This window comes from Chamaea fasciata, unplaced genomic scaffold (assembly GCF_029207755.1).
Source record: "Chamaea fasciata isolate MVZ Bird 193981 ecotype frontalis unplaced genomic scaffold, bChaFas1.0.hap1 SCAF_3, whole genome shotgun sequence".
NCBI lineage: Eukaryota > Metazoa > Chordata > Aves > Passeriformes > Sylviidae > Chamaea > Chamaea fasciata.
The window spans coordinates 107,043,786-107,064,853 of NW_027094088.1; the positions used below are offsets into that span (position 1 = coordinate 107,043,786).

At 37.6% G+C, this 21,068-nt stretch overlaps 1 protein-coding gene across 2 annotated transcripts in view; it reads right to left on the reverse strand.

Annotated features, from left to right (window-relative positions):
* ATAD2B (ATPase family AAA domain containing 2B) overlaps positions 1 to 21,068 on the reverse strand; it is a 73,685-nt gene that overhangs the window by 18,395 nt on the left and 34,222 nt on the right. The window contains exons 16-24 of one of the 2 annotated variants that reach the window (XM_066180002.1): positions 18,008 to 18,319; positions 14,199 to 14,331; positions 12,099 to 12,285; positions 11,244 to 11,429; positions 10,461 to 10,596; positions 9,965 to 10,146; positions 7,298 to 7,457; positions 5,078 to 5,200; positions 969 to 1,106 (exon numbers count right to left, since the gene is read on the reverse strand). In XM_066180002.1, the coding sequence (XP_066036099.1) occupies positions 969 to 1,106; positions 5,078 to 5,200; positions 7,298 to 7,457; positions 9,965 to 10,146; positions 10,461 to 10,596; positions 11,244 to 11,429; positions 12,099 to 12,285; positions 14,199 to 14,331; positions 18,008 to 18,319 (1,557 nt within the window). Of the gene's footprint in view, positions 1 to 968; positions 1,107 to 5,077; positions 5,201 to 7,297; positions 7,458 to 9,949; positions 10,147 to 10,460; positions 10,597 to 11,243; positions 11,430 to 12,098; positions 12,286 to 14,198; positions 14,332 to 18,007; positions 18,320 to 21,068 lie in introns of both variants that reach the window. The other variant, XM_066180001.1, reaches the window with a different exon arrangement.

Below are 21,068 nucleotides of genomic sequence, written 5' to 3' on the forward strand. Positions count from 1 at the left end.
CATTCATATATAAACAATGTTCATCTCTGGGCAGTTATTGCCATGCCTAGAAAATGATTTCTCATCAAGAAAAAGCACCATGAAGGACAGCACAAAGACCAAAATGAAAATTTGTCCGCTTCAATCAGTTTGCCATCAGTCGGCAATGATTGATAATGCTACTAATAATATATTAATAATGAACTCCACACCTTCAGCAGAAGAGCCAGGTGCAACTATCAGTATATCTCCCATATTCACTTTCTCTCATAGTCGTTATTTTCCTTATAACGAAAGTATCTCCTATGTATTTACCTGTTCTAATCAACTTACCTCTTGGAAATAATTAGCACTGCCTCTGATGACCCAATCACACCTCACAATCCTAGAGATTTTGATCACTTATCTGGATTAATTCAGTAGGCTCCAGGAAGTGCATCTTAACATCCTCCAGTAATGGTTACTGACTGTTAAAAACCATTGCCATAAAGGAAAATACAGTTAAATTTGCAATCTCTTTTCTAGCTCTGAGCATGACACTGAATGTATTGAAGGTAAGAATTTAATGTACTGCAGGTGAGAGTATTATGCACTGTGAAGGTATTTACCTGCTAATACACAGAGTAAACAAACCTGAAACCTCATCATACCACTAAAAAATGTCCTACTTATTGGATCTGAGTTGTCTTATACTGAAAAGTCTTTCACTGTTTTTTAAAACAAAACATTTTTTACAACAAAAAATGGAAAATACTCATACTTCATTAGAAAAATATTTTTTTTTTTAATCAGAAATCCAGAAATCCTGCTTCTTTACAACTTCTTGGACAGAGATTTTACATACTCCTAGAAGGAGTATATCTTAGTTCCATGGGTTTCATGGCTAAAATTACTTCTGAAAATAATCAGAAAGCAGCAGTAAAGACACATTTCAAATGTCTGCCATTGAAAGGACCTAATTTTGCACAATTATCACTCAAGGTACTTACAAGCACATTTATTTGCAGAGTTGGGCCACACAGCCATGGTGGGTTTTTGCTTGTTCCGAAATGCCTCTTCAACTCTGGCTTCTGTTTTCCGTACAGTGGAACCATGAGGATTTACCTGTTCTGCTGGCACTGATAAGCCTGCAGGCAAAAGACAACCATACCTATTTAAATAAACCAAGCTGCAGGAATCTACTGAATCAAAGAAAAAACTTGGAGCACCAGACTGCAATAGGAATTAGCTGGACATTCAAAATAAGGATTTGAATCAAGAATATTTGGTTTCTGCTGACAAAACGACTTACTGGTTGCATGGTCTTAAACTGTCAGCTCTGATGGATTAGAAAAATGTGACTGTCCTCACAATCATTGGGTCCCCAAAGACTGACCCTTCTATTCGTATTTCCTCTACAAGCAAATTCTTACTGACCATTTCAATCTTTTCCTTAAACAGGTATTTTAAAACTAAGTGGCAATTCATAATGGCATTGTATGCCATATCAAAAAGAGTATCTGAATAAGAACCTTGTATTGTCACTGTGATCTATGTTGTGTAGAATGGATCCTTTTCAGAGTCAATATGAGCTCTTAAATTAAGAAAACGCAATTCTTCTTTGAACAAAAAGCGTGGTTTGCTTCCTGTAATATAACTTCATCTCATAGCTTCTACTGCTTCATAGGTTTTTTAATTAAATTCTAAAAGCAAACTTTCATATTGGTTAAGCACATTTTAAAGACAAAAATGAATATCTGAAGTTTTGTATTTGTGAACTAGAATTTTCTATCCATCCACTAAAATGGTCTTCAAAATGTTACCCAATGTCTCCAACAGAAACCAGAGCCAAGTGGTCAAGAGCTGACAAGAAGCTCCAAAACTGATGGATGCAGAAATTAAAAGATTCACACAGAATCTCTCAGGTCACAATTCATAATTACAATATAGGTTTCTAGGTACTATTATAAAAATTTAAACTGCATATCAAACATATTTCATTACTCAAAACAACTATCACTTCTACCTCTTTGCTGGTCTCCACAAGTATTTGCAAATTTCAACAGTCTAGGATATATAGTTCTTAATCTATCAACTTAAAACTTGCTGTCATTAGACTTAACATCTTTCAACAATGGCACCTCATTTCAGTAACAGAGGAACAAGCAATTCCAATTTGGCTTCTACATACTAATTTTATTGTACAGTTTATGTGCGGTACTTTTGAAACTGGTCAGTCAGAGTACTAACTAAAAATGGCAGAGGTATGAACAAAAAAAACCAAAACAGCATAACCACTCCCCAAAATCACCAGGAAAGTTGTGGAAAAAATGCCATGTAGAAAATACCTTCCATTTTACAACTACATAAGATTGCTAAGTAACTTGCTAACAAAATTGTGAGGAAAATGGATAAAGAGCTTTTTAGCTTTTTTCATCCCTTGCTCAAAATGCTCTGAAACAGGGTACATGTCAAAGTCTGTGATGCACTGTGATTGTCCTGATCTGCTGTCTTGCTGAGGATGTTCTTTAGAGCAAAATGAGAATAATGGCAGAACTGAGCAGCATTAACATCCCTTCCATCCATCACACTGATCAGTGCCAAGACTACAGTCCTGAAGTGTGACCATCCAGGTGTTCTGCACCACCACAATCTTTGACACAACTCCTGATCCTGTGCTTGCCTTCCAGCATGAGGCTTCCTCAGACCTCAAGAGCTTGATGTATTTTCCTCTGTTCATAAAGTTAATCTAACACAGCTTTTCCCACACATTCCAAGTCTTTTGGACTTGCTCTAGTTAGCATTCCTTGCTAACCCAGTCACTGATCTTAGTCTTGCACATTTTACAGCTGGACCAACTGCAGAGCTCAGTTGTCATTGAACCCACCAACCATGGTCCAGAAGCATAAACATCTTCAAGTGTCACCTGCAGGTACCTGTGACACTGTAACAGTTTCCCTGCCAATGTACTGGATCCACTTTGAGTCCTGCCCATTCTTGTCTGTGAGCTGTTTTGTCCCACAAACTGGTGCTGCTCATCATGTACCTGTACCTGAAACCCCTCTTACCAGCATCTCATAACAATGGTACCTGCTTTTTCTAATTTAACAAGTTCATTGCATGATACCATCAGCCTTAATTATGACTTAAGACACTGCCCTTCTTTCAACAGATTCTGCAGGCTTTGTCCCCAGAAATATCTATTACTGGGCCACTGCCATAAAAAGGAGGGCAAGCATTCCAGTTCTTGCAAACTTGCAAGAAAGGACTACAAGCCATAGAGTCATTCTCTGTAACAAAGAGCTCTTACAAACATTTACTTTAACCTTGGAAGCAATAACCTTTAATGGTCATGGGGACTTGGAAAATTAACTGAGCACAGCTCACAGCATGACATTGCAGCCAGAATTGTGAATATTCTTGTAGTTCTAACAGAAAAGTACAGAGGAGAAATGAAGGCATTATATTAGCTCTGTTTTACAGCCACAGCGAATTACAATTGGTTCATTTATCTACAATTCAAGACACACATTGGAAGCTTGCACAAAATTAGACAAAAACATGCATGACTGAATAGGAAAATACAAAGAATTGTATCTGTTTTAACCTGAAGAAGAGAAAGCCTATAGATACTTGCATAGTTCAAAGAAATTTATTAATAAAGGGTCTTCAATCTACCAACAGAAGTATTTCAAGAATCAGCAGCTGAAAGGTAAGAGAGCCAATTCAACCTAGAAATCAAATAATGGAGCTTTATACTGAAGCAGGAAACAACTTGCCAAGGTAAAGCTGGAATTACTGAAATCAGTAATCCCTAAATCAGCATGAAATTTTGTTCTAATGTTATAGTTCAGTGATTTTCAACCTTTTTCAACTTTCAAAACTTTAAAACTTTTGGAGGTAGATTCTTTTATGTAAACAGAGCACTGTTGCCACACCAGGGAAGTATTTGGACTTTTGATAAATTTCCTTGGTCACTTTAGACTTGCAAGTACGTAGACTCGCAAGGGTTGTTTCTTAATCAAAAAAACAATACGTTATCTCCAAAACTACATTTGTACACATGCCAGGGTGAACTAAAAATCCAGTTTAAAGGCTGGTCTCCCTTATCATAATTCTTATTATACCATACAATATTACAGATACTTTCATAACACAGCTCTGCTTCCACCACATCCACAAAAGTTAGTATAGCAACCCTAACATTTACTTGATAACCAGGTTCTACAGTACTGTCTGTCATCAGTTCAGCTCACAGAATAGGAAAAAGTAGAGGGGTTTCAAGCTCAGTCACCCTTTAACCTTCACTGTCTGAATCTGACATGCACTCTTTATTTCATATTAAATTTAAATTTTTTTATGGAGAGCTGTGAATTCTATCCATTATTTCTACAGAAGCTTTTCTTGTTGCCCTTGTCCCTAGCCAGATTGAATTCTCATAGAGCTTTAGCTTTCCTAACCTGATCCCTGGCTGCTTAGTTTCTCTGTAGTTTTCCCAGGTTACCTTTCTCTGTTTCCACTCTCTGCAGGGCTCCCTTTTGTGTTTAAGTTTATCCACAGTCAACTTGCTCATCCACACAAGCCTCCTGATGTGTTTACCCGACTTCCTCTTTGTTGGGAAACATCACTCCTGAGTTTGGAGGAGGCAATCCAGCTGTCCTGGGCCCCTCTTCCCTCCAGGATTTTATCCCATGGGACTCTACCAAGTAGATCCCTGAACAGGCTGAAGTCTGCTTTCCTGAAGTCCAAGGTACTGAACTTTGCTGTGCACCCTTCTTGCCGCTCTAAGGATCTCAACCCCCTCCCCCACTTCATGATCAGTGCAGCCTTGCTGCTCTTGAGATTCACTTTCCCCATTAGCCCCTCCTTGTTGGTGAGAACAAAGTCCAGCACAGCATCCCTTCTTGGTGGCTCGTCTATCACTTGGAGAAGGAAGTTGTCCTCTGCTCATTCTAGAAACCTCCCGAATTTCTTCTGCCCTCTGTGTTGTCCCTTCAATATATACTGGGGTGGTTGAAGCCCCTCACAAGGTCCAGGGCTTGTGAATATGAGCCCATTCCTATCTGTCTATAGAGGGTCTCTACATGTGTTGTGTTACAATAACTGAAGTTAAACATACCTCTTTTTCTTCTGGCTTCCTTGATTTCTTCACACATCTTATTAAATTCTGGATCCAGTTCAGCAGCAATGATAGCATGAGCAGTGTCCTTCAAAGTACACGCTCTATGTCTAATTATTTTATCTAGAAAACGGGACAGCATATTTTTAATCAGAATTACAAAAATTCCTTAGCATTTCTATGTTGGTTTGTATTGTATAGTACAACACTTATATAAACAGAAGTAACTGGGAAAAATTACAGATGTATTAAAATGAATCAATATCACAGAACACTCAAAAATCAAAACCCAGCTATTGAAGAGATACAGGTGTTCTCAGAAGTATAAATTGTTACTTTAATTCACAGCGGCATCTATAAACAAATGTAAACAGTGAATGATGAACACACCTAAATCAACTTGCCATAAGGTGTAGCCAGTTTCCACAGGCAGATCTACACAGTATAATGGAGTGGAGTGCAAAGAGTCCAAAAGTAACAGAATCATCCAGGAATTAATTTACCCAGTGGAGTCTAGGAATATTCACAGTTATACCGCCTGTAAAGTCACATGGACATCACCTACATCTGTAAGGTAGACCTGGCTCACTTATGCTCCTTCCCTGTCGTTTTTTTCTTTAACCTGAAATTATTGCTTAATTATTATTTAACAACTGATCAAAAGTGTGCTAAAACATATTATTTTATTCCTTATATTGAATACCTGTTTCTCATTTTAATTCATTAAAGAAACTGGCAAGAAACAAGCCTCGAGTGTGCTACGTTTTCAGGCCTATTCGGGGAAGAGAACAAACTGCCCATGCTGGAAGCCTAAATGCAACTCAGGAAAAAACAGACCAGTTCCCCTACCTTTTAAACAAACAAAACAAATTATTCCACCACCAAAATTTAAAAAGTAATCATAACTTAATAACTAAGCCCATATGTGGAGAAGAAGAGCAATACCTGTTTTGTGGTTACCAGCAGAGGACAGAACAATTTTTCATTCCTTCCTATCCAAAACTGAGCCTAGAAAGAGCCAGATCAATTTCTCCCACCTCAGTACTGACAGCAAGGAAAATCAAAATATCCCTAAACAGGTGCTCTTCAGATACACTCTGAATGTCAAGTGCCCATCAAGGGCTTTAATTAGTTCACATCAACTGCACGTTAGAAGTCCTCAAAAGTGTGTTATCAAGAACAGAAAATAAATGGACTTTTTTTAGTTGAAAGAAAATAGTGCATCATAAACTGAAGAAATAAAGTTAATCTTCTATGAATATGAACCGGCTTCAAAAGGCAATGTGAAACAAGTCTGACCAGACTAACTAGTATCTAGTAGTATCTAGTGCGTATCTAGTCCACACATGAGACACTTGCAAAATGCCTCAGAAAATAAAAAATTTGAGAAGAAGAATGCAGAAAAAACAGGCTTTACCTGCTAAAGCAATTTCACAGCTTTCATGAAAAACTTTTTAAAACATGGGACTAAATTTGTAGATGGACCCTGATCTCCAAGTACCACATATATTAAATAGAACTCTGCATTAAAAGGGTGCTTAGTGTTGATGTTTTGTTGATGACTCCTGAAGCTGCCAGCTGAAAGGCTTTCTTTTGGCAATGTGCACAGTAAGACAGCCCTAGCAAAGAGTACACAAGATGTTCTTCCCTAAGTTTGGAGCATGAACAGCTTTAACATGCATTTCAGTCTACAAATTCCTCTTTAACTGAAAGCATCCAGTCACACTTTGTCAAGACAATACTATCTAATCTCTCCTAATCAGCTGCAACTGACTTCTTTGCCTGGTGATTTATCCTGTTTTATTTCTATCCCCAAATATGTAGAATTTCTGTGTATGAATTTCATGTTTTAAGCTAACTTGGAAATACAGCAGACCACTGCCAGATTGTGCGAGGATTCTCTACAGAGCTCTCCAAATTACAGTGGGGTTTTGTTGCATATACAAAGTCTAGATACCGAAAAGGAACTATCAAATTTGAAAGGGAACTACAAAACCTAATTTATGAGAAAACAGCCCTGAATGCTGCAGTTTTCCTGCTCTTCTAATGGCCCCCAGTGTACTCCACGCTTTAGAATACTGAAAACACAGACCCTTAAGACTTGCTTATCCTGATTATCACAAAGCATGCAGCCTATCTAAATGCCTGAAAAGCAACAACATATGAGATTAAGTACCAGGCTTTCAGGTCCACATAGGCCAAAAAGAAGTAGGTTCTTACCACCAGGATCTTTGTCTGGATTGTACTCCAATGCATTGCTGCAGATCAGGTCAATGTCTGTTAGAAAATCCTTGGCTGTTAAGTAGTTGTGTTTATCAATTTTGGTTATTACTGTTGATAGGTCCATTGGTTCTTTGATAACCTCAAGGTAATCTGAAACCTATAAGCAAACAGTACACAGAAATTACACAGGACCATATGCATTCATACTGACACTGACAATCATATCTTTACACCTGGATTCATTCCACATGCTTAGCTCTAAGACATTTACTAAACATTTTGATTTCTAAGCAAATTTATGTTAAAAATGGAAGTTTTATCAGGCTAAAAAAATCTGCTTTTCCTTCAGAAGCTCACAGATTAATCTTTCAAACTAATTAAACAGTATTTTTGAAGCAATATACTTCAATGTAAATGTGTTTTTCATTTTAGACTGATTTAATTATAGCTTTTTATGGTGCTATAACAATGCCATGGACTAAAAAGGCAAAACCCATCATTCTAACTTGAAGCCCTAGGAAAAATTAGGGAAGCTCTATTTTGTTCCCATTGTAGGTAACGTTCTCCTAAACAGCCAAATTGTCAGCTTTTAAATACCCACTATTAAATAGTTTCTTCAATCACTTGTTAAACAAAGTCAGGTTTTATAGACTGCAGATGTTAGATTGGCTGTACAGAAGGACAATCTAAAGAAAAAGCCTTGTGCCACAGTTTACTATGAGCTTAGATCGTAACTGGAGATTCAGCAACCTATGGGGCACACTAAAAAGTGTTTAACATAACTCATGATACCACAAGGGTCTCAGCCTTAATAGTCAAATGCATCAGCACAGCAGCTATAACAAAGTTCACCCAAAAAATTTATGAATTTGTTATTTACTTCACAGAAAAAAAAATATTTGAATGCTTCAGTGGGATTGAGATTAGACAATTAAAAACACTGGCAGCCTCTAAAACAGTACTGCATTTTTTTCTTTTGAAATCATCCACATATGATGGTCACTGCCAAAGCACTTAAGAGTTAAATACATATTCAGATCAAGACATAATGCCTCTATAAGTCTGTTGTTGTTTTTTTTAAATACAGTGCCTGCAGACATATATTACAACATAAACTAACATTAATGCATTACTTCAGTCAACACCAATGAGTTACCTAATTCCTTAAATACAGACATTGAAAATTATATTGACAAATTAAAATGGCAAAAAAATCTCTTTTTGTCTCCCTTTATGGAAACATGATAATATCTGGTTCAGGGATTGGAAAGATAAGCCACAGGCTTCCTTTTCTTGTTAGCACAGCATCAGAAAATCTTCACTGAAAGCAGTAAATATTGCTGCTGATTTAGTCAGGAAAATCCTTGACTTATCACACAGCAGCATTCTCTGCAATGCAAGTAGGAGTGAAACAAACCTAACATATTTTCTAAGGAAGTTGAGCAAACAAGCTGTTGTAGAAAAAGAAAGGCTAGTCCTATGCTTAAATGCAGCAGGTGGGACAAAAAGGATTACATCTGATTTCTGGTGCTGTGATGTATTAGCAGGGTTCTGGCAAGTCTTCAAATAACAAATACACATTTTTTATTCTCTTCATCTACAAAACATGGACAGTTACTTGTTCTTTCTCTATTTGCCTATATTCATGTCAGTTTAGACCAAAAATTCTTGACAGAAAAGAACTAACTTCACTAGAAGTTTGAAGAGTTTTTACAATAATGGACCTCCCAATTTCACAAGAAAAATCAAACCAAGTTACTGCCCAGACCAGGCTCACACCGTAGGTTGCCACATTAAGCAGCTCACCAGGCTTTCAAAAACAGTCAGCTGTGGAACACTATGGAAAGTTCAAATTAGGACAGAACTGCATCAGTCCATAAAAGACGCATGTTCCATCCTGCAAGGAATTTACACTCCAAATCTGCTTTTTACAATGCTGGTCTTCTGATGTTCCATACTCATCATTTACTGTCTTCCAAAAGAGATGCTTCTCTCTTCAGAAGCAAATAGGAATTTTTTTCAGCTAGTAAGCCTGCAAAGCTTGCAGGGGACCAGCATCTGATCGCAAAGTCAGACCAAACACCATCTTATTCATACAGCAGCACCTGAAAATAGATTTGCAGATCAAACTGTCTCATCAGTTAGGTGTGTACAGTCCATAATCGACCAGTTAATGCCTTATAATGTGCTACCATCTGTGATTAATGGCATCCACAAGCATTAATGCTGAAATTATGCAACAATACTATTAATGCTGAATGCATTACAGAACACAGATCACTTTCCCAATATTATCACGTTTATGATTACAATGCTGTAAAAGCTTTTATTAAAGAATTAAATTTATGGTTTCAAGTATTTCAGAAGCACTGGCAAGGACAGGGGTGTTGGCACTTTAAAATGCTCATTTCATTTATAAAATGGACAGGAATGCACAAGGTTTTTCCAAGGGTCACTGGCAATAGAATGTGTTCCAAATTCTTGCATCACAGATGATGAGGCTGTGACTGTACCACCAGCTAAAAATCAGTATCTTAGACCAGACAGATCATGGATCAAACATCTATTTTTCTAACTAATTCAACCATTAATTTGCATTCTTTCTCTAGTATTTTCAACTTCATTGTTTGCACATTACTGAAACAAGACCTCTTCAATATCCACCGGTTTGCTGAAGATGTTAAAGCGTTTGTCTGTGGCCAGCCTCTTGGTGACATCCCTGAGAAACAGGCGCAGCTCCCGCAGGGTGTTCTCCTCCTGGTCCTCCATCCGCTGCTTCTCTGCTTCCGACAGCTCCCGGGCAGGACACGGTAGGGCAAGAGGAAGAACTTCCAGGGCACGAAGAGCTAGGGAAAAGAACAAGAAATCAGACAACGGGAACATTAACAGTAGAGAGGCTCTATGGATTATGCCACGCCAAATTTCATTGTATGTATTTAATATGCATCGTGGATCTAACTATCACTGCATCCTCAACCCCACAGCTCTTCAACAACTGTTAACTGTAACTATGAAATTTATTCTGGGCACTGATTCATGCTGTCACATGGTAATTAAACTAACTGTTAATTACCCACACCTTTTTAAAAAGGAAAGTAACATAAAATAAAACATTAGGATCAAATTATTATTATAATTGTTTTACTGTAACTTAGTTTACCAGCCTGTTTCCTTCTTGGTGGGGGCATTGCTGCCTCATCAAGAATTAAGCCTTTGAAAAATCGCAATCTGTCTTCTTCACTTGGTCTTTGAATATAAAAAACCTCTTCATACTGGATTCTGAAAATACATTTCAGCTAAAAATAAAGAAAAGAACATAAGAAAAATGAGCCCCCATTGAAACAGACATGAACAATGATCATACTGTAATACTAGTCACAAACTTTTCAAAATCGGGCACAGGACAGGAGATAGTAAGCTCTACCTAAAGTTGTATTCACAGCAAAGGGAAAATAAACACTTGTAATTCTCACTCAGTTTTCTATAGTAACAAAATTCACAGTATCCCATGATCCTAACAATAGCCAACCCTGTAGTACAAGTAGAGTAAAAGGGCAGGAGAAAAAAAATCACAGAAAATGTTTAGGAGAAAACCCAGGAACCCTCCCCCTATCCAGAGCCTCAGAAAATGTAAAGCTCAAGGTCGGGCCTTTAGACTAAATCTGCATTTAATTATGACGGAGTCATTTGTCAAAAAGAACAATTGAGAAAATGAACAATTTTGTCTTCTCAGTAGAGTAGCATGGAGCTTATGAAAATCAGTAATACAGACATATACCCCTCCTTAAGAAAAATTACTAACATTCAATAATTATTACATTTTCTGTTTGACATATTTTAAATTAAGTTAGAAAGACACTACAAACGAAATGATTTTACACGATTTAAACATTCAAAAGAGTACAGAACCATCTAACAATGCCTCCTTCCATGATAAACTTACCTCTTCAGGCAAATCACTAAACATGGACTCAGAGGTAGACAGTAGAAATATAGGTGAGAAAGATGGTATATCTTGCAGCAAAGTTAGGAAAGTAGCTCTCACAGTTTCACTGACAGCTTCCCACCAATCACCAATATGAGGCATGTAAACTATACTTGGTACTGTTCTTCGAGCTTCACGAAAGATCTAATTAAAAAGAAACAGCCGCATTTCAACTGAGGAACTAATTGTTACCATCAGCTGTGAGTAACAAAGTTCTTGCACATTAGAGAATGATTCATGTCTGTGGTATTTTATAGACAAATGTTCCAGCAGAACAGAATTATCTCAAGACTTTCTAAACAAGTGCTTGTGACTGTTAGCTACAGCATTCAATTATTTTATGTCAATGTGCCAGGGAAACTACAAAGCAACTACTTTGTTTTAAAAATATGTATGTTTTAAAAACTTGCTATGACTGAACAATCAAGATGAAAATTAAACTGCTTTGCAATCCATGCAATATTCACCACAAGCTATTTAGAAATGTAAAACACCTAAAACTAAGCAAATGAACCCAGAACCACAGCACACCAACCCATACACAAGTGAATAAAATGAACATCAGACACTGAATACCCAGATTAAACTTACTTAGCACCAGGTACGTGATGAAGGGGCAGGTTAAAAATGTAATTACATTCACTGGTCACTAGGGAGATTTCCATGACCCTCCAGAGACCTCTCTATTTTAAACAGAAAATAGAAGGAGCCTACAAAAACCTGGACTTTAAGCTACATTTCAGCTGGCTGCCTTTACATTGCTGAAACCAGAATTACATCACTGACTCATTACAAGGGAATCTGAAATATCACCTGTGCACATGACTCTTCAGGCGTTTTGGCACTGACTGAATAAAGAGCTGGCAGGTCGAGCCTGTGTACGGAGAATTTTTCCAGGGTGTGCAATAGTGCTGGAGCAAGGTGTGATGTCTGACCTGACCCTCGTTCCCCAGAGAGCAGTAATCTCGGTCTGTAAGAAGTTGGCTGGTGATAAGCTGACCTGCAACAGAACAGTTGCAACAGTCAATTAACATACCAATGTTATCAATGGATGGATATATAGGAGGTATTTTAGAATCCATAAGACTTTCAGTAATGGGCAATAGCTTCCTACAACAGCCTAAAAATATCAACTAACTTGGCTATCCCTCAATACTACTTCAGGTGCCAATAACTCAAGATTTAGCTTATCTTTGGTTTCACAACCGTTTAATTCAAACTCATCTGTGTGAAGCTACGCATATATTAAATTCATGAGAATTTTCATTATAACCAGTTTATTTAAAACTAATTCCTTGATGATATAAAAAGACTTACTGAACATCCAGTAAAGACAGCAATTTAATCATTCTAGTTCAGTCTTAACTCAGGAATCCCAGGTCAATCCTTTCATCCCTTAAAGTGCTGCCCAAGATTTTCAAGAACCAATGAACATTTTCAATAGTTTACTTATTTAAGAAAAAGGACCTGAAGTAGGGTTGAATAACATCACTATGCATCGTGTATTTTTGCCTATTTGTACACTTCTACTCAGTAGACTTTTGGACAGAAGGAAGACTTCAAAGAAAAACTGTGAAGGTAAACTTATTTTTGGGTTTTTTTTGTTGTTGTTGAGAAGAAACTAAGCAGTCCATAGAAGGGGTTTGGGGATTTTGTGTTTGTTTCTTTCTCTTGGGTGTTTTTGCCCAATTTTATGGACAAATGATACACGAAGAAAAACACATTAAGTTTTTCCATTAACAGTCTTTTCCATTTATAGAAAACTGATTATAAAAAAAGAAAGTTCTTAATTAATTTGCATTTTCTCTCATTAAGGCATGTCTACCTGCCCATCAGTGAACTCAGGCAGTGGAACAAGATTTACTGGTATTACTTCATATTAAATATTTTGGGACAGCAATGACACTGCTGACCTTTGGCTTTCACTTCTGGTGGTGGTGGTTACACAAACAAGCAACAAACAAAAATGCTCAGAAAACAGACAGAGAGGCCTACATACTTTGCAAAAATAAATCCAGTCTTGAGATTCTTTTATTTAAAGACACACATCCATACAAATACATACTGTTGTTTTGAGTTTGGCTTCCCCCTTCCCAACCTCACAACAAAAGCTCAACTTTGGCATTAGAACACTTAACTATGTCCCTCTAACTCTTTGAATTTTCATCCTTATTTTTAATCTTAGATATCCATAAATTCTGTTCTGGCACTATTATTTAGCATAAAAATTTTAGCAGTTTTCCACAAGATGGCTCTACTAAACAGTGCCAGTAATGAACAGTTTTATAACTTAATCTTCTTTTTCAGCAAACTCCCGGCAGAAACTACCACATAAAACAGTCTAAAACTATTCTTAACACATAACAAAGAAATGTTAATTACTGTTAATAACTCTAGCCAGTCCAATTTATACAGGAAACATCCAAATTTCATACATATTTTCTAAATTCCTGTTTTCCTGAAACTCTGCATGAAAAACAATGAAAACAGCACATTAGAAATGATAAACACAACCATTATATATGATGCTTCCAAACAGCTGCATACACCAAAGCTCAACTGTACTTTGGACCAAGAAAAAGCACACAACCCCTCCAAAATATTCCTACATACATCTCTTCTCAGTTCTTAATCTTTCAAATCAAAGTAGTTTGTTAAAACTGAAAATTGCTGTTAGCATCTTTTCTCCTAATCTACATTTGCCTCTTGAAAAACATTTCTGATTCCAGTGTGTAGGATGTGGCCTTTCCCAAGAACACCCCCATATCCAAAACTCTTGTCTGTGCACTTAAATGTTTCCATCACAGAACACCATGGCCACCCCAAAGCAAAAGAACAATTTTTTTAGCGCTCCTGATGTAAGAATCTCCTGGGTTTATCCATCTAATTATATGCATTCAGAGAAACACTCACATTGTAAAATGAAGGTAGGGTTTATGTATAGCAGCTGATGACTGTTTCTTTGGTGATCCTGAGTGACAGCTCGTCTCAAAAATTGATGAAGCATTCTCATCTTCACTATCATCTAATATTAGACTTGGTACATCTGTTCCAAGAGATGCATTAATTAGAATTTTATCACTTCCAAGTACAAGTACAACAAACAAGACAAGCCATTACAATTTTCTTTGTGTCAATTATAATAAATCTTCAAATGGGGAAGAAATTAGTTAAAACCAAGTATCAGCCTTCAGAATAATAAGTACTTATTACTTCAAAAAACAAAACAAATTAAATACTGTAGAAGTCTAATCATAATTACAATTTACTTTTTTAAACAATCAAGCTAAACAACTCCTCAAACACAAAAAAGTTAACTTGTTATGACATGCTTCCTTTGGGTTTATTTCACAGCTAGAGGTTTTTTCAAGGATGAAGCTATAAAATTTGTCATTCCTCAGACTACATAGAATTTTGTAATTATTTATTTGTTCCAAGTGTCCAAATTCTCACAGGTACACTTCTTCCAAAATTATTCTCAGCATGACTACCTAGACAGTGTATGTTTATGAAGAATTGTTTTCCACCCTCTGATAATCTGGTGAAGAATATAAAATTACTTTTTATCAAAATCAGTTCAATGCATCCCATATTCATATACTATGCCTTTACCTATTTTAATTCCTTTGCTAATATGGTAGCACAGTGAACTGAAGCACTTTCTATACAGACCTTGAAAAACAAAAAGCTCAAAGACTGATTATATTCACAAGACACACTTCAGAGACAAACAACTGCAAAATTACTAATATGGCACTAAAACAGAACAACCAGGTAACAGCTGAAAATCAGGTAAATTAGCTCCCAGAGCTGCAATGGGATTAAGAGTTACCTGGTGTGATTTGAAAATAGGAAAGAACTGCTGCAAGATGTTAATTTGCCCCAGGAAAGGAGCCGAGTTGCTTTTGCCCTATACAAGGCCACTCGTTCTCATTTCCATAGGGAAGGAAGTCTCAATGATAGGATGAAAATGGCCACAGCCACTCAGCTGTACAGCAGGAGAACTGCAGAGGCCAGCTCTGCTGAGCAAGAAAAAGCTCTGCAATGGATGGGCAGCACTCCTGAGAGCAGCACAGTCACTGTAGCACATTGCTGCTCAGGACAACCAGCAGACATCTCAACAGCAGCTCAAGTCGGCCACAGACACTTAAGTGAAGGGATTGCTGTGAAATGAAAGTGTGAAATACAGAGAGATCCAAGCGTTATTCTCAAATACCCAACTCACTGCATGACTTGTTGGATTTATGTGAGGCAATGGCACAGGTCCTGCCACACTGATCAGACAATCACCACGGGACAAAGGAATCGCCTCCAAGGCAGTGTTAAGTGTCAGAGGGAGGTGTCCCCTAAACCACAGGAAAAACTGTCCCAGGGTTCCAGAAAAAATTTTCAAGGGACAACCAAAGGTTCCCTTAGCTGGCTGTGTGATGTAGGAAACTGGATTCAAAGTAGGCTGAGCAGGAATGATATTCTGCTGCCATGAGATGAGGATATGCCACATCTCTTGACAAGTTGTGATGCAGCCACACACTTGATAATCGTTCCTTGGGAGAAAAGATGAAAAAGGCTTGCAGACCCCAAGCAGAGGCCAAAAGCTAATCCAGAGCAAGAAAATATGGCACAGAAGCTGCTGGATATTTAGCTAAAGCTAAGGATGTAGACCTCCAAATCATCTGGACATAGGCCTGCTATCTCTGGGCTCACTAAAGCAGTCCCTAAAACAGACAGAATTTTCAGTATACCAAATGTAGGCATAGGTAAGTCCTATGCTCATGCACTGGACTCAGTTTTCTCCCCCTAAAATACAGCATTATTTTAAAAGGCAGCCCTGCATCTTTTAATCCCAAGTATCAAGACTCTGACATTCTCTGCTCAAGCATTTGACTCACTGAATTACAAGAAAGGAAATTCTAGTGAAATGCAGAAAACCTGATGTGCAGATTGTAAACGTACCTGTAAGCATGTTCTATATACTTGATTTTGAATTCAAAAAAAATTTGAAGCCCTATTGTATAATCTACATTTATGTGTAATCACTGTACCTGAAAGTGGATTTTTCTAGCTTTAACAAAGATTAAAGCTTGCTATTCAATATTTTCTTAGATTTATAAGGGTAAGAAAAAAATGAAGGAAATACTAAAAGAAAACTCAGTTCATGCATCTTCAAAATCACTTATCTACAAACATTTAGAAGTACCCATAGCAGCAAATTACCTAGTAAAACTACCATTTAAATCAACTTAAGCTTCCTAACTCAATTTGTTACCAATAATAAGCAATAATAAATAGGAACGTAAAAAGTATAAACAAAGAAAATATTCTGAACTTAAACCAATTCTTCAACAAGGATGACAATCTCTAAATTGGGTGCTACTAACAGGTTACAGAAACTTAAGCATCAGAAATAACTTTCAGTTGAGGGAGCCCAATAGGATCTAACTGCAGCTGCAAACCAGCTCATTTCCCCCTACCCACCACCACATGCTCCCAGGGCCCATCTCTGGCCAACTCCAACACTTGTTAAAACCTCCAGTTACCCCACAGTCAGCAGAAAACATAGAAATACATCATTTTTGGATGAGTTTTCTGGCTAAAACAGTTTAACAAAGGACCTGAAGTACTCAAGCAAGTGGAAAGGATGGAGCAAAAATGCACAGCTGGGCTGGAGAACTGCAGCAGCCAGCACAAGGATCAGATTAAGCTGCCTGGGGTGCAGGCTGAAAGCATGCTCTGGAACAGGAATGAGAGGAAAGTCATGGCTGTCACAGATTTGCTTTATGACTGGGCTGTTTTCAAGTTAATCACACACAACCCCAGTACTGTTTACAGAGCTGGGGAATGAGAATGATCCCAGATAAAAACTGTAGGCTACATCAGAATAAACAGATCTCAAACCCAAGGTATCTTGTTTAACATTTAAATTCCAAGAAATGACTGGGGTAACTATTAAAGTATGTCTCAGAGAAGATTTGGGTAGAAAAACCCCAGAACCTATTGACTCTCTGCCAGTCATAACAGTCAATCAGTTCTTCTTATTCCCTGCTTCCTTGGAGCACCCACATGCTTCCACTGCAGCAGATTTCTGGCATTCACTGACCCCTTAGTGTGTTGATTTTAGTCGCTAATTTGGCAAAAAAAAGTTAACTTGACAAAACAGCAAATAGTTCTCCACTTGCTAAGCTGACATAATCAGCTTGGAGGATCTGGAGTGGACCAGGCCATTTCAAGGAGAGGAAAGCCTCAGGACTTTCTTCTTAATCAGCACATGACCATCACATAGGCTCAGGTATCTCAGCCAAACACCTATTGAGCTGTGAGCCCCCAAAGTTTCTGCACCACCAGCAAGCAAAGGACTTGGGATAGCTAACCATTGTTGCAAGCAGGAACACAAATTTCAGGTCCTGTTACACTCAGTAACATCATCTCACTTTTTTTTTTGGTTCTAACCTTTAATAATGCCCCATCATTTCTTGTATTTAAATTGTAAATTACTTGTGAGTTCTTTTTATAGATGGCCCTCACACCTATGGGAGGTGTATAGGTCAGGTCATTAGATTCGACAACAACTTGGAATCAGCAAAAATAATTATGCAACATCCAAGCAAACAGTATTTACATCCCAACAACACTGAAGGAAATACCCACCAGACTTAAGGCTAGGTGGAGAAGCTGAAATACTTCCAAATTGAAACAGCATTTGCAAAAACCCCCAAACCACGTACCTTCACTTTTGTCACCCTGGCTGAACTCAGCGTGAGGGAACACTTTGTGTAAGACCTCGAGGAGCTTGGTGAAGGTGCGCTCCAAGAGCGGCCGGATGACGGGGGACAGCGCGTGTCCCGAGGATGTCACGGCACGCTGGGAGGCAGGCACGATGTTCTGCATTGCATGGTAGAAATCCTGCGCGCTGAGGACCACCGAGGACACGTCCAGCTGCAGCTTCTGACTGCTCATGTAGATCTGGGGGTAGCGGCGTCTCAGGGCAATCAAGGCAGCCTCAGTGCAAAGTGCTTTGATGTCAGCTCCACAGTACCCTAGTGCACACAGGAACACAAACACCTCCCATGAAACGGCACTGCTGTGCCACACCTGGCTCAGACATGCATCCACCTAAAAACACATCCGGAGTACTTAACTGTCAAGGTCCACAAAGCATCTGCCAAAAGGCATCAGGTCATAACCTGATGACAGTGTCGTATATCGAGAAATTGGACATGTTTATAAGATATACAAAGAAATTCATTCCACACGGAGGTTAAAATTACCTACGTTTTCACAATATCATTTGATATATAGTGTATTTTCAGTCCTGGGTTATAGGTCTGTTACTGCTCTTTCTTTTCCCTTAATATTGTCTAACATATGTGTGCAATTTTAACAGGCTAGTCCCTCTCGTCCTTTATTCCTTTAATACCTCCATATGAATATATTCTTTAACAGCAAAGTAATTTTGTTACACTGAACATCACCAACTTTAAACTTTTACAGTCTGAGAAAATGAGCAATATAAAGAAAAATGTTTGATGAGTAGAATATGGAAGACATGGAATCTCTTGTAAAAAAAGCATACTCTGAATTCTTGGAAAAATGTTAACTTCTACTATGAAGAAAAATGTTTCAGACTTTTAAGAGTTCCATAACTTTACTAATATAACCAAAGGTAGAAATTAAAATGCATTAAAATTTTAATTTAGCCTATCTTCGTAAGTATCTACAGGTGGCTACCTATAATTGCTTAATCATCATTAGTGAAAAACATAGACCTGATAATTATGAAATACAGAGAGACTTAATACCTCTGAGTCTTTTGCAGTACTAATGGTTTGGGGGTTTTCCCCAGAGCTAGAAATTAGATTTCTAGTTTTTCCATCTCTCTCAGCAAGAGACATTAATATGCCTCTGTATTTTGAGGCACCATAGCTTCATCTTTCAAAAACCATGAAGCAGTATTCCAGTGAGAAAAGTCATTTCGAGAATTAAAGTCACTATAGGAAAATGTTGCACTGAGGTAACGCCATTTAAAAGTTCATGGGTTTGTAATGAAGTGTTTATAGAAGGTAATTAATCAATTCTTTAGTTAAAACTACTCTCATTCAACTGGTTTTTTACCAGACTACCTCCTCCTCACCAAGTCTTACGTTACTTGCATTTTTTCTATACTATTTTTGTATTAAGACCAAGGAGGGCAAGTTTAGACTGGAGATTAGGAAGAAATTCTTTACTATGAAGCACTTGAACTGGCTGTCCAGAGAGGCTGCGGGTGCCCCATCCTTGGAAGTGTCCAAGGACAGGCTGGATGCAGCTCTGAGTGACCTGGGATAGTGGAAGGTGTCCCTGCCCATGGCAGGGGGGTGGAATGAGATGAGCTTTAAGCTCCCTTCCAACCCAAAACATTCTATGATTCCGTGATTGGTCTTTTGGCAGCACCAGGTCATAAAATTCAGGCCTGCCTTGCTTTTCTCTCTTTAGCCTCTGATTTTCTTTCAGGGCTCCTGGCATGTACATTTTTACCAGACCCATACAGCAATAAGAAACAAAGCTGATTCCACACACAGTGTTTAAAAATAAAAAAGGAAGCAATTAATATGGAAGACTACAGACAGTTTTCCATCCCCCATCTTTCACATATTAATTTGGGGGATAATAGTAAAAGGTACCCACTTTTCAGCTATATAGATGATTTAAATTGGATGAGACTTCAAACGGCATCTTTCTTATATATACTTGAAAATAATTTTTTAAAAAAAAGCAAAACAAAAATAAACCCAGATGGAAAATCACCATAAATATTAAATGATTCCTGCAATTTTTAAACCAAGCTTTGCAATTTTATTACAAGGTCAGTAGTTACAATTGTGTAAATTTGGTATGAATGTTACTTAAAACGTATGTAGCAACTCACATTCCCAAATTACCTTGAAATAAATACACATTATATTTGAAATATGTTCAGATATATCCACTATATTAATCAATTGACAACTAATGGCTTTCACCACTAAAGTTATGTTGTTTAGGATTTTTTTAACTTTCATTTAACATGAAATCAAAACTATGTAGGCACACTCCAACCACATGAAACTATTAGACAGAAGCTACCAGTCTATCAGAGAAACCAAACCAGGGCTCTAAATTTTGCATTGTTCTTTAGGTATCAGGTATCACATTCCCATTTAAATTGGTCGACTTCTCATCCAAAACCCACACTACATTGAACAAAAAATGAGTGAGGGGAGCACTAAACCAAAGCTCAAATCAAAGATACGCAACACCCTGAATGCCTGTCACTTTAGAAGCTAGTTTAGTATTTTTGGGAAAAGATTCAGCAGTTCAGGAGCTAGATCCTTCCCAACTTTTCTATTAACAAATGCTGTAACATCGCTTTCTAACAGTCATTTTAATCACCGCATGTACATCTCCAAAGAATTGCAAAATTAGGAAATAATAGCCTGTAGCCTATTTTTAAAATTAAATTCTCAGGTGATCAGATACACAATTAGTCTCCATTTCTACCTCTCATTTCTCAGGAGCAATTACATTTGAAGACTAATAATTGGTGTCTCTTTTTGAGGGACTCTCTTGTGCATACTGTACATCCATTTCCGTGACAAGAAAACGGCAAAAATCCTGCACCTTGTGGAACATTAAAGAGCTTTTTATTGCTAAGAAGCAAACACACACTGATGAAGCAGAAGAAAAACATGAGTGAAGTATTGCCAAAACAAAATAAAATATATCATACCAACAGTAAATAACCTGATGCAGTTTCTACCCAAATTGAAA